Source organism: Oncorhynchus masou, chromosome 29 (genome assembly GCF_036934945.1).
Source record: "Oncorhynchus masou masou isolate Uvic2021 chromosome 29, UVic_Omas_1.1, whole genome shotgun sequence".
Lineage (NCBI taxonomy): Eukaryota > Metazoa > Chordata > Actinopteri > Salmoniformes > Salmonidae > Oncorhynchus > Oncorhynchus masou.
Genome location: NC_088240.1, coordinates 32,085,787 through 32,098,969, shown reverse-complemented (window position 1 = coordinate 32,098,969; position 13,183 = coordinate 32,085,787). Strand labels below are relative to the sequence as shown.

Below are 13,183 nucleotides of genomic sequence, written 5' to 3'. Positions count from 1 at the left end.
GCTAACTAGATAGCGTTGCGCGCTAGTGGCATTTCGATCCGTGGCGTCACTTGCTCTGAGACCTTGAAGTAGTTGTTTTACCTTGCTCTGCAAGGGCCGTGGCTTTTGTGGAGCGATAGGTAATGTTGCTTCGTGCGAGGCAGTTGTTGTGCATCTGGTATATGTATCTTGTATGTGAAACTATTTTCTGTTTGTATCATTAAGTATTATCTATGACTGATTCTTACGTTGAAGACACACTCACACACACACACACACACACACACACACACACACACACACACACACACACACACACACACACACACACACACACACACACACACCCCACCCCACACACAGCAACACACACACACTAACCTCTCCCTGTCCCTTTGCCACCAGCCCTGATGCATGCGGTGGTGTTTGGTAACGTGACTGCCATCATTCAGAGGATGTACTCTCGGCGCTCCCTCTACCACACCCGTACCAAGGACCTGAAGGACTTCATCAGGGTCCACCGCCTGCCCAAAGCCCTGGAGCAACGTATGCTGGAGTGCTTCCAGACAACCTGGTCTGTTAACAATGGCATCGACGTCAGCGAGGTGGGCTATAACAACAGTGGACTAAGCAGCCCCTCTCTTACGACTATTCTCTCTCTCTCTCTCTCTCTCTCTCTCTCTCCCTCTAATGCTCCTGTTGGTTAAAAATGTAATTCCTCCTGTATTGATTCTTCTCTCAATTCAATAACTTGTTTTGCCTCTCTTTCTTCCCCCTATTCTACCTCTTCAACTTTCTCTCTCACCTGTCAATCCTCTCTGTCCAAACTCTATCTCTCATCTTTTATTCTCTCTTTCTCATCCCCCATTCTCTGTAGTTGTTGAAGGACTTCCCAGACGAGTTGAGGGCGGACATCGCCATGCACCTGAATAAGGAGCTGCTGCAGCTGCCGCTGTTTGAGTCGGCCAGTAGGGGGTGTCTGCGCTCCCTGTCCCTCATCATCAAGACGTCGTTTTGCGCCCCGGGAGAGTTCCTCATCCGTCAGGGAGACGCCCTGCAGGCCATCTACTTTGTCTGCTCCGGGTCCATGGAGGTGCTGAAGGACAACACTGTGCTGGCTATACTAGGTAAGGAGACATAGGACACACAGACTCACGCACGCAGGCCCACATGTACATGTCTAGCAACCCAAAGGTTGCGTGTTTGAATCTCATCACAGACAACTTTAGCATTTTAGCTAATTAGAAACTTTGCTCATACTCATTACATTTTAGCTACTTTGGCAACTACTTAGCATGTTAGCTAATCCTTCCCCTAACCCTAAACTTACCCCTAACCCCTAGCCTAGCTAACGATAGCCACCTAGCTAACGTTAGTGTTAATAGTTAATGTTAGTCACAACAAATTGGAATGTCACACATTTTGCAAATTCGTAACATATTGTTCAAACTGTAAATCGTAACATATCATACAAAATGGATGATGGACATCCACAAATTCATGCATACCATACAAAACGTAACATATCACAATTGGTATGTCCCGAGTTTACATTTACTATGTTACGTGTACCCCTTGAGTCCAGGTTGAAATACAGGGGAGCACTGGATTGGAAACCCCCTAACCCCAATCTATACCAGTTTAAATCTAGTTAACCTTTACAGTATCAAGCAGCTGGTGCATCATATAAGTAAATATCTCATATCTTATATCTACAGGCTGATCGGTATTGATGGGAACTAGGCGATATTATGACCAGAGAGATCACTCCAGATTCAAGTAGAAATGTGGCATTTTTGCAGGTCCCCAGGATGTCAGGAGAAGCTGTCAAAACCGTCCACTCGGGGCAAAAAAAAACAACTCAAAACAAGTGCCAGGAGCTGGAATTAAACCAGCAGTCTATGGAGTTGGAGCTCACTGCTTAGACCACTGAGCCATCCGTCCACAATGAGTTAGCAAGGCCAGTCTTAATTAATGGCTAAACTTAACCTGGAGGTGTTTTTCTGTTTTAACCCTATCCCAAACCTTAGTCCTTAATTTAACCAATCAGGATGAAATTAAGTGAGTTACTAGGCAAAAATAGATGTTTGTCCAAGGACGTCAAGAAATGATATGAGACTGTGATATCTTGTTGCAGATTATGACTTGTGTTGAAGAAGGGGTCTATTAGTATTACTGCAATGACATATTGAAGTTGATTATTAGGGTAACTACGCTCAGAAATATGAATTATTATCAGTTGGAAAAGTCATTCAAGGCCATGTAAAGAAACAACAAATTAATGTACAAGTACCCCCTCCCACACGAACAAACACACCCACACAGACAAACAGAGTTAACTGTGTGACAGACTGACAAAGGATCCTTTCTCAGTACACTACCGGTCAAGAGTTTTAGAGCACTCATTCAAGGGTTTTTCTTTATTTTTACTATTTTCTACATTGTACAATAATAGTGAAGACATCAACACTATGAAATAACACACATGTAGTAACCAAATAAGTGTTAAACAAATCATAATATATTTTATTTTGAAGATTCTTCAAATAGCCACCATTGCCTTGATGACAGCTTTGCACACTCTTGGCATTCTCTCAACCAGCTTCACCTGGAAAGCTTTTCCAACAGTCTTGAAGGAGTTCCCACATATGCTGATCACTTGTTAGCTGCATTTCCTTCACTCTGCGGTCCAACTCACTCCAAACCATCTCAAATGGGTTGTGGTCAGGTGATTGTGGAGGCCAGGTCATCTGATGCAACACTCCACTCGTTGGTCAAATAGCCATTACACAGTTTGGAGGTGTTTTGGGTCATTGTCCTGTTGGAAAAACAAATGATAGTCCCACTAAGCTCAAACCAGATGGTATGGCATATTGCTGCAGAATGCTGTGGTAGCCATGCTGGTTAAGTGTGCCTTGAATTCTAAATAAATCACAGATGGTGTCACCAGCAAAGCAGCCCCATGCCATAACAACTCCTCCTCCATGCTTCACGGTGGGAAATACACATGTGGAGATCATCCATTCATCCACACGCGTCTCACAAGGACACGGCAGTTGGAACCAAAAATCTCCAATTTAGACTCCTGGCCAAAGGACAGATTTCCACCAGTCTAATGTCCTCTGCTCGTGTTTCTTTGGACCAAGCAGGTCTATTCTTATTATTGGTGTCCTTTAGTAGTGGTTTCTTTGCAGAAATTCGACCATGAAGGCCTGATTCAAACTGTCTCCTCTGAGATGTGTATGTTAGTTGAACTCTGTGAAGCATTTAGTTGGGCTGCAATTTCTGAGACTGGTAACTCTAATGAACGTATCCTCTACAGCAGAGGTAACTCTGGTTCTTCCTTTCCTGTGGTGGTCCTCATGAGAGCCAATTTCATCATAGCGCTTGATGGTTTTTTGCGACTACACTTCTAGAAACTTTCAAAGGTCTTGAAGTATTCATATTGACTGACCTGCAAGTCTTAAAGTATGGATGGACTGCCGTTGTAACGGGATTCTTCCGTCGAAGGAGAGGCGGACCAATACGCAGCGTGGTTGAAGTTCATGGTTTTTTAATAAGAAAAACTATACATGAACAAACTACAAAACAATAAATGTGAAAACCCGAAACCAGTCCCGTGTGGTACAAACACTGACACAGGAGACAATCACCCACAAAACCCAACACCAAACAGGCTACCTAAATATGGTTCCCAATCAGAGACAATGACTAACACCTGCCTCTGATTGAGAACCATATCAGGCCAAACACAGAAACAGACAAACTAGACACACAACATAGAATGCCCACTCAGATCAAACCCTGACCAAACAAAACATAGAAACATACAAAGCAAACTATGGTCAGGGTGTGACAGTCGTTTCTCTTTGCTTATTTGAGCTGTTCTTCTCATAATATGGACTTGGTATTTTACCAAATAGGGCTGTCTTCTGTCTTATTGACTACCTTGTCAAAACACAACTGATTGGCTCAATCGCACAAAGAAGGAAATAAATTCCACAAATTAACTTTTAAGAAGGCACACCCATTAAATTAAATGCATTCCAGGTGACTACCTCATGAAGCCGGTTGAGAGAATGCTACGAGTGTGTAAAGCTGTCATCAAGGCAAAGGATGGCTATTTGAAGAAATTCAAATATAAAATATGTTTTGAATTGTTTCATTCTTTTATTGGTTACTACATATCTCAAAATGTGTTATTTCATTGTTTTGATGTCTTCACTATTATTGAACAATGTACAAAATAGTCAAAATAAAAAAACCTCTTGAATGAGAAGGTGTTCTAAAACTTTTGACCAGTAGTGTAGACTGGCCACAGTCAATAAATTTCACAGAGAGCTGACGTTCAATCAGACAGACCTGGAGACTGAGATGAGACCTAGCTCATTGTTGTACTATCCTTGTGGGGACTGAAATTCGAAATCCTAAATTAACCCTTAATCCTAACCCATACCCTAACCCTTAACCCTTAACCCTTAACCCTTCCCACCCATTCCTTCTCAACCCTGCCATGTCTTTGGCTATGCCGGATTAAGTGGTATGACATGCTATTCTATAAAATAATTTATCCGTAATTAATATTACCTGATTGAGCTAATCATGTAAATGTAATTAACTAGAGAGTCAGGGCACCACAAAATAATATTTATAGAGCTATTATCTTCCGAATAAACTCTTAAAGAACTAGTAATATTTTGCATCAATAGCAGTCAATATTAATCGTCACTTTAATTCAGTCTCATCTGAAAGTTGTACATTTTTGGTTATCTTCACGAACCCTGGCTAACAAGTTGAATCAGAAATACAAAATTTTGGTTTAATTATTTATTTACTAAATACCTAACTAATCACACAGAAATGCACATATACATAATTAATCATAACTTGATTACCAATTACGTCATAAAGGAAAACGTCCCTAGCGGGCGGAACAGATGACAGCAGGTTACACAAAAGAAAAGGGGCTGGGTTTGAGTGAAAGATCGGGAAGACTGAGGGACACATGGAGAAGCTGTGCTATCGTAAATACAGTATCTTATGCATTCTAAATTACCACCCATTTGGGAAAGGAAAATGCAATAAATATTTATTCTGAGCTGCGCTTCGGTAGGTTGGTGGTAGATGGAAAGCCGTGTAGCCCAACCGAGTCCTTTGAAGAATGTCTCTGCTGGTAAATTGGATACGTTGCAGTAATGTTGATGTGTGGTAGACAGAATACTCTGTCTGTTCCTTCCTAACCTGCGTTTGCAGCTGCTGTTGCTAACTCAACGGCTAGGAGGTATCACTTCTGTAATGAATAAGAGCTCAAAGTTCATACTATTTGCAACCAAAGCTCACGCTGATGTTGGCTTCGTTCTGTAGTTATTATCTGAACCATTATGACATTGGACCGTCATCCTCACATTCTAGGAACAGGAGGTCATTTTGTCGTCAAGGCTTTATATAGGAAGGGAGAGGAGGGCGTGTTTGAAAAGTTTTATAGCCCATGTCCCTTCACAGGGGCGGGCCACTGATTGAGCAGAGCCCTACCTTATGAAAATCCAAATCTCACATTTTAAATTGAACAACAATTCCATGTGAATCCGTTAACTCTGATGTGTAGACTTTCTACTGTAGAGTTTATGTCATCTTATCATTGATGAGATTGTCTCAGATGACAACCGAACTGACATCATATTCATTAAGTACCACCGCATATGTTCAATTGGTCGGATTACCAGAATATAGTTCATTTCCCCCCACCTTCTGATGTTCCCATAATCTCTATGTTAACCAAGGGTTTTGCAAATGTAACATCAGTAGGGTAGAGAGAGGAAAAAAGGGGTGGGAGAGGTATTTATGACTGTCATAAACCTACCCCCAGGCTAACGTCATGACACCCCGTCTTAGAGGGATACTGCTCCTACATAATTCTAGGGTCTATTGAACCATGTCCCCTCCCTCACAGCCCTCGTTCCATGGCCACACACGTTAATTCAAATAGCCCTAATGCTGAAATGCTATGACAACTCCAGTGCCACGTCCTCTGTCTCTCGCTCTGTCTCTGTTTTCTTTTTCTCTCTCTCTCTCTCCTACTCTGTCTTGCTTTCCCTTTCTCTCCTTCCTTTCTCTCTAAGTCTTCTCTTCTTTCCTCTGGATCCACATACCCGTTTAAAGTTATATTCGACGTGCCTCAACTAAATATACAGTAGTAATCATGAAACCCTTGTCATCATAAATATACTTCATCAGCGCATCACTCTAGGCCCTGCGTTAAAGGACTAACCATTCCAGGCACGAAGACTCACACGTCAGTAGACACACACACTTTTCTAGCTCACGTCATCACCCACAAACACACACACTTCTGCTCCAGCCCGTGGACTAATGTATTGGCTCACACACACATACCTATCATCATTACGCACATACAGTGTTTTAAACCAGTGATACATAAAAAATGAAACAACACACACAGCAAGCACATCTATTTACATATAAATGGAGGGGGAGCTGTGTCTTTCAAGTGTATTGTGTGATAACAGACCCCATAGTCATGTGTAATGATGAAGGTCAAGCCTCTAGCGGTTAGCATCAAAATGGCTGCTTCGTTTCCTCATTTAAAGGTGATTATGTCCCACATGCAGCACTTGACTATCATTGAAAGATGAGGCCTCGAGGTCGATAGCATTGCTGGTTTTCAAGCCTTACCCTCTAATGAGGGACTGATTGAGTCTTTACTTCCAGGGAAAGAAGAAAAGCAGCAGCGTTGCTAACCTTGAGGCCCTGGTTTGAGTATCTGAGTATCGCTGGTGTAGGGTTTCACGTTGATCCCCCTTCACTTTTCACTCTGCTGCCGTCCTGTACAGACCAGAGTGTGCCAGGGACACATGTTCAGCCTACTGCAGACTGTGTGTGATTGTACAGCGTATTGCTGCCTTAATAGAGATGTTATGTGGTTGTATAAGCAGTGGGTCACATCATCTGTGTGGTTCGATAGGTGTGTCTGTAGGGGTAGGAGGGATAGGACGCACTTCTCTAAGGGGCGCGTGTGTTCACGTGCATGTGTATGTTATTGTAATGTGTAAATAGTGCAGAGTAGTCAGCAGTACATCGAGCTGTCTATCAACATAGTGTGTCAGACCGTCTATCTGTCTGTCGCTGGAGCAGAGAGAGGGATTTACGCACAGTATCATCTCCTTAAATATGTCCCCAAAGCAACATATCAAATGATCTCTATTCATGTGGAAGGTCAAGTCAATACTTTGTGACTGTCTATAGGATGTGTTCTTTCATTCATTCCCTTTTTCTTGTTCAGTATATTCTCTTGTGTCTGTGTCTTTCTTGATTCTAACAGCACATCTCTAGCCTTTGTTTCTCTCCTTCCCTCGTGGGGGGGTGGGGGGGGTGTAAGCAGGCAGCTCCTGTGTCTACTGACGTGTGAGTCTTCGTGCCTGGAATGGTTAGTCCCGTAGCAGGGGCTATAGTGGTGCGCTTTATGGTTACTACTGTATATTTAGTTGAAGCGCGTGGAATATAACAGTAATCAGGTATGGAGAGAGGGAGATAGACATAGAGAGAAAGAAAGGGAGACAGAGAGAGAGAGAGAGAGAGAGAGAGGGCGAGAGGGAGAGGGAGAGAGGACGTGGCACTGGAGTTGTCATAGCATTTCAGCATTAGGGCTATTGGGATTCATGTGTGTCCATGGAACGAGGGTTGTGAGGGAGGGGACATGGTTCAATAGACCCTAGAATTATGTAGGAGCAGTGTCCCTCTAAGACACGGTGAGAAGGCATGGGTGGAAATGCTTCAGATAGTCTAATTATGCACCTTTGTCCTACTGCTACTGGAAAATCAACAACAACAAAACCCTCTTCCAACATTTGATCTCTATTTGGTTTCAATGGGATTACACTGAGAATAATATAGTGAAGAATAATACTATGGAAATTCGCTGTACTTCCTCTGTAGATTTTCTTTGTGACTTATTTCTCCATCCTCCTCCTCGCTCCTGTTTCAAGCATCACTCTCTTCCTTAGTCTTGCTCTCCTTCTATCTCTGTGTGTTGGTGTCTTATAAAGTATTCATTATTTCTGTCTCCTCTCACACGCATAGAGAGAGAGAGAGAGAGAGAAAGAGACAGAGAGAGAGAGATCATGCTCCAGTGGGTCTAGTCCTGTCTGTCTGCCCCCAGGGACTATGGAAGGGGACAGATAGGTGTTAGCGCTGAGCAGCCACCGACTGACTGGGTCCTCCTGGGGGACTTGTAGCTGGAGGTTGACTGAGCTGGAAACAGTTCTTTCTAACGTCACTAAGGCAGAATAGAAAGGTCCCATCAGATAAACAGATGGAGGGATGGATATTGCATGGATATCAAATGTATCAATACTTTTTCAAATATACTGCCTTAGCCCAGTCACCACCATCCTGTGACTGTCAAATCCCTCTGTGTGACTCAATGGCTTTTTGAGAAGGCTGTCGTGTCGGTTTGGCCGGACGAGAGAGAGAATATCCAGGTGAAAGCTATGATCCCTTAGTGATGCCACTTGTTATATCCACTTCAATCAGTGTAGATGAAGGGAAGGAGGCAGGTTAAATAAGGATTTGTAAGCCTTTTAAGCCCTGAGACAACAGTTTCCCGTGTCTATCAAGAATGGTCCACCACCCAAAAGACATCCAACCAACTTGACACAAGTATGGGAAGCATTGGAATCAACATGGGCCAGCATCCCTGTGGAACGCTTGGAATCAACATGGGCCAGCATCCCTGTGGAACGCTTGGAATCAAAATGGGCCAGCATCCCTGTGGAATGCTTGGAATCAACATGGGCCAGCATCCCTGTGGAACGCTTGGAATCAACATGGGCCAGCATCCCTGTGGAACGCTTGGAATCAACATGGACCAGCATCCCTGTGGAACGCTTGGAATCAACATGGGCCAGCATCCCTGTGGAACGCTTGGAATCAACCTGGGCCAGCATCCCTGTGGAACACTTGGAATCAACATGGGCCAGCATCCCTGTGGAAAGCTTGGAATCAACATGGGCCAGCATTCCTATGGAACGCTTGGAATCAACATGGGCCAGCATCCCTGTGGAACGCTTGGAATCAACATGGGCCAGCATCCCTGTGGAACGCTTGGAATCAACATGGGCCAGCATCCCTGTGGAACGCTTGGAATCAACATGGACCAGCATCCCTGTGGAACGCTTGGAATCAACATGGGCCAGCATCCCTGTGGAACAACATGGGCTTGGAATCAACATGGGCCAGCATCCCTGTGGAACGCTTGGAATCAACATGGGCCAGCATCCCTGTGGAACGCTTGGAATCAACATGGGCCAGCATCCCTGTGGAACACTTGGAATCAACATGGGCCAGCATCCCTGTGGAACGCTTGGAATCAACATGGGCCAGCATCCCTGTGGAACGCTTGGAATCAACATGGGCCAGCATCCCTGTGGAACGCTTGGAATCAACATGGACCAGCATCCCTGTGGAACGCTTGGAATCAACATGGGCCAGCATCCCTGTGGAACACTTGAAATCAACATGGGCCAGCATCCCTGTGGAACGCTTGGAATCAACATGGGCCAGCATCCCTGTGGAACGCTTGGAATCAACATGGGCCAGCATCCCTGTGGAACACTTGACACCATGGGCCAGCATCCCTTCCATTCCCTGTGGAACGCTTGGAATCAACATTAGGCTGTTCTGAGGGCAAATCCCTGTGGAACGGGAATCAACTGGGCCAGGTGGAACAACACCTTGTAATCCATTCCAAGCAAAGGCTGTTCTGAGGGCAAAAGGGGGGGGCAACTCAATATTAGGAAAGTGTTTGTAATGTTTGGTATACTCAGTGTGTGTGTGTGTGTGTGTGTGTGTGTGTGTGTGTGTGTGTGTGTGTGTGTGTGTGTGTGTGTGTGTGTGTGTGTGTGTGTGTGTGTGTGTGTGTGTGTGTGTGTGTGCACATTACAGTTTTTTTCAATTGTTAAAGTGCATTGGTCAAAACTGAAGTCACATTGTCAAAACTATTCACACACTCAGCGAAATAGAAGTCTATGTGGACCAAACTGTGAATAATTTGTCATTGCTTTCACACAAAAATGCATTCAATGACCACATTCTCCGAAATCCATGATCTCTTTTCTCATTCATACTCCACCAGCTGCAAAACTATATATTTGCAGCATATGTTTTCAAATGCTAACACAGTTTCCAAAACTGTTAAAAACACATTCAAAACAGAGTGATGGCAAATGTTGTGCATTTCTGCAGTAACCAGATTGAAACATAGAAAATCTCAGCAGAATATTTCATCATTCCAAACACAGCTGATTGTAATTTCAGCTGAAAGCCGACCCAAGTGTCCTGTTCTTAGTTTCGTTACCAAATACACAAAAGAGGACGGCTTCGGAATGATTTAGTTTGGAAACATGAATCAAGGAAGACAGGTTGGTGGGGAAAGAAGTGTGGCAGGAAGAGAGAGACTGCATGGAGGACAAAGGAGAGGAAGACCAAGAGTGGTGGTCTCTAATGAGATAAGGGTCACATTTATTGACCATGTTGTAAACAATGGTCACTCTCTGAGAGTGGCCGGTTTAAGGGTGCAACCAAATCTGCAGCTTTCAACAGTTACATTAACAATACGAATTTTCCGGAAAAACAACAGGTGAGATGTGTGTCCTTCAATGATAATTGAACTACATATTACAGTACAATACAGTATGTTCACATTTTTAAATGTACTGACATTTTGAAATAAATGGATTGTTTTGTGTTTTTCAGTAGGATACAAAGGTTGTCTACCACAGGATGGAGAGGAAGAATATTATCAGATGCGCAGGAAATTGCCATTGGTGACATGGTAATTGGCAACAATGTAATAAAACTGCGGGCAATTTGGGACAGAGTGCTGGCAGACAATATTACTTTTGGGAATGTGAAAACGGTCAGCACAACAACAGTTGCCAGAGTCCTAGAGAAACATTAAATAAGGAGGAAGCAGTTGTATACTGTACCCTTCGAGAGAAACGGTGAACGTGTGAAAGAAATCGGGTATCAATATGTCCAGGTAAGATGTCTGGTCAATAACCCAACAGGGTACATACACAGCTATGCATAATGTAAAGTACTGTAAAACTGAAGATTTACTGTAATTTATAGAGTAATGGAGATGGAAGCCAGGCAAACTGCACATACATTCATCTTTGTGGATGAAGCTGGATTCAACCTGGATGTCCCAGTCCTGAGGAGCTAACATCATAATGTGTGCAGCACTGTCCAATGATGGTGTGCTGTTACACAAACAACTCATTGGCCCCTACAATACAGAGAGGCTCATTTCTTTTCTGGATGACCTGCATAATGGACTTGTGCCAGCGGAGGAGAGAGGGGCATGAAACCTACCTTCGTTGTTGTGTGGGATAATGTGGCATTCCACCACTCTGCTGCAGTCAGACTGGTTTACTGCACATCCCAGGATGTCAGTGCTATTCCTGCCTCCATACTCCCCCTTCCTAAACCCCATAGAGGAGGTTTTCTCTGCGCGGAGGTGGAAGGTTTATGACCACCATCCACATGACCAGATGTCCTTAATGGATGCCGTGAATGCAGGGTGTGGAGACACTTCTCCTGAAGTCTGGCAGGGTGTGGAGACACTTCTCCTGATTACTGGCAGGGTGTGGAGACACTTCTCCTGAAGACTGCCAGGGTGTGGAGACACTTCTCCTGATTACTGGCAGGGTGTGGAGACACTTCTCCTGAAGACTGCCAGGGTGTGGAGACACTTCTCCTGAAGACTGGCAGGGTGTGGAGACACTTCTCCTGAAGACTGACAGGGTGTGGAGACACTTCTCATGAAGACTGCCAGGGTGTGGAGACACTTCTCCTGACGACTGCCAGGGTGTGGAGACACTTCTCCTGAAGACTGCCAGGGTGTGGAGACACTTCTCCTGAAGACTGCCAGGGTGTGGAGACACTTCTCCTGAAGATTGCCAGGGTGTGGAGACACTTCTCCTGAAGACTGCCAGGGTGTGGAGACACTTCTCCTGAAGACTGCCAGGGTGTGCCAGACTGCCAGAACTAGAACCCTCACAGTACTGTACAGTATGAGTGATTATACTATACATGTTGATGAGAACTAGAACCCTCACAGTACTGTACAGTATGAGTGATTATACTATACATGTTGATGATAACTAGAACCCTCACAGTACTGTACAGTATGAGTGATTATACTATACATGATGAGAACTAGAACCCTCACAGTACTGTACAGTATGAGTGATTATACTATAATGTTGATGAGAACTAGAACCCTCACAGTACTGTATTATACATACATGATGAGAACTAGAACCCTATGAGTGATTATACTATACATGTTGATGATAACTAGAACCCTCACAGTACTGTACAGTATGAGTGATTATACTATACATGATGAGAACTAGAACCCTCACAGTACTGTACAGTATGAGTGATTATACTATACATGTTGATGAGAACTAGAACCCTCACAGTACTGTACAGTATGAGTGATTATACTATACATGTTGATGAGAACTAGAACCCTCACAGTACTGTACAGTATGAGTGATTATACTATACATGTTGATGATAACTAGAACCCTCACAGTACTGTACAGAATGAGTGATTATACTATACATGATGAGAACTAGAACCCTCACAGTACTGTACAGTATGAGTGATTATACTATACATGATGAGAACTAGAACCCTCACAGTACTGTACAGTATGAGTGATTATACTATACATGATGAGAACTAGAACCCTCACAGTACTGTACAGTATGAGTGATTATACTATACATGTTGATGAGAACTAGAACCCTCACAGTACTGTACAGTATGAGTGATTATACTATGATGAGAACTAGAACCCTCACAGTACTGTATGATGATTATACTATACATGTTGATGAGAACTAGATGACCCTCACAGTACTAGAACCCTCACAGTACTGTACAGTATGAGTGATTATACTATACATGTTGATGAGAACTAGAACCCTCACAGTGCTGTACAGTATGAGTGATTATACTATACATGTTGATGAGAACTAGAACCCTCACAGTACTGTACAGTATGAATGATTATACTATACATGTTGATGAGAACTAGAACCCTCACAGTACTGTACAGTATGAGTGATTATACTATACATGTTGATGAGAACTAGAACCCTCACAGTACTG

General features: G+C 43.5%; 1 protein-coding gene across 1 annotated transcript in view; it reads left to right on the top strand.

Annotated features, from left to right (window-relative positions):
- The window catches only part of kcnh3 (potassium voltage-gated channel, subfamily H (eag-related), member 3), a 220,545-nt gene that overhangs the window by 182,237 nt on the left and 25,125 nt on the right, over nt 1–13,183 (top strand). The window contains 2 exon segments of the mRNA XM_064944534.1: nt 385–584; nt 857–1,106. Of these exon segments, the coding sequence (XP_064800606.1) occupies nt 385–584; nt 857–1,106 (450 nt within the window).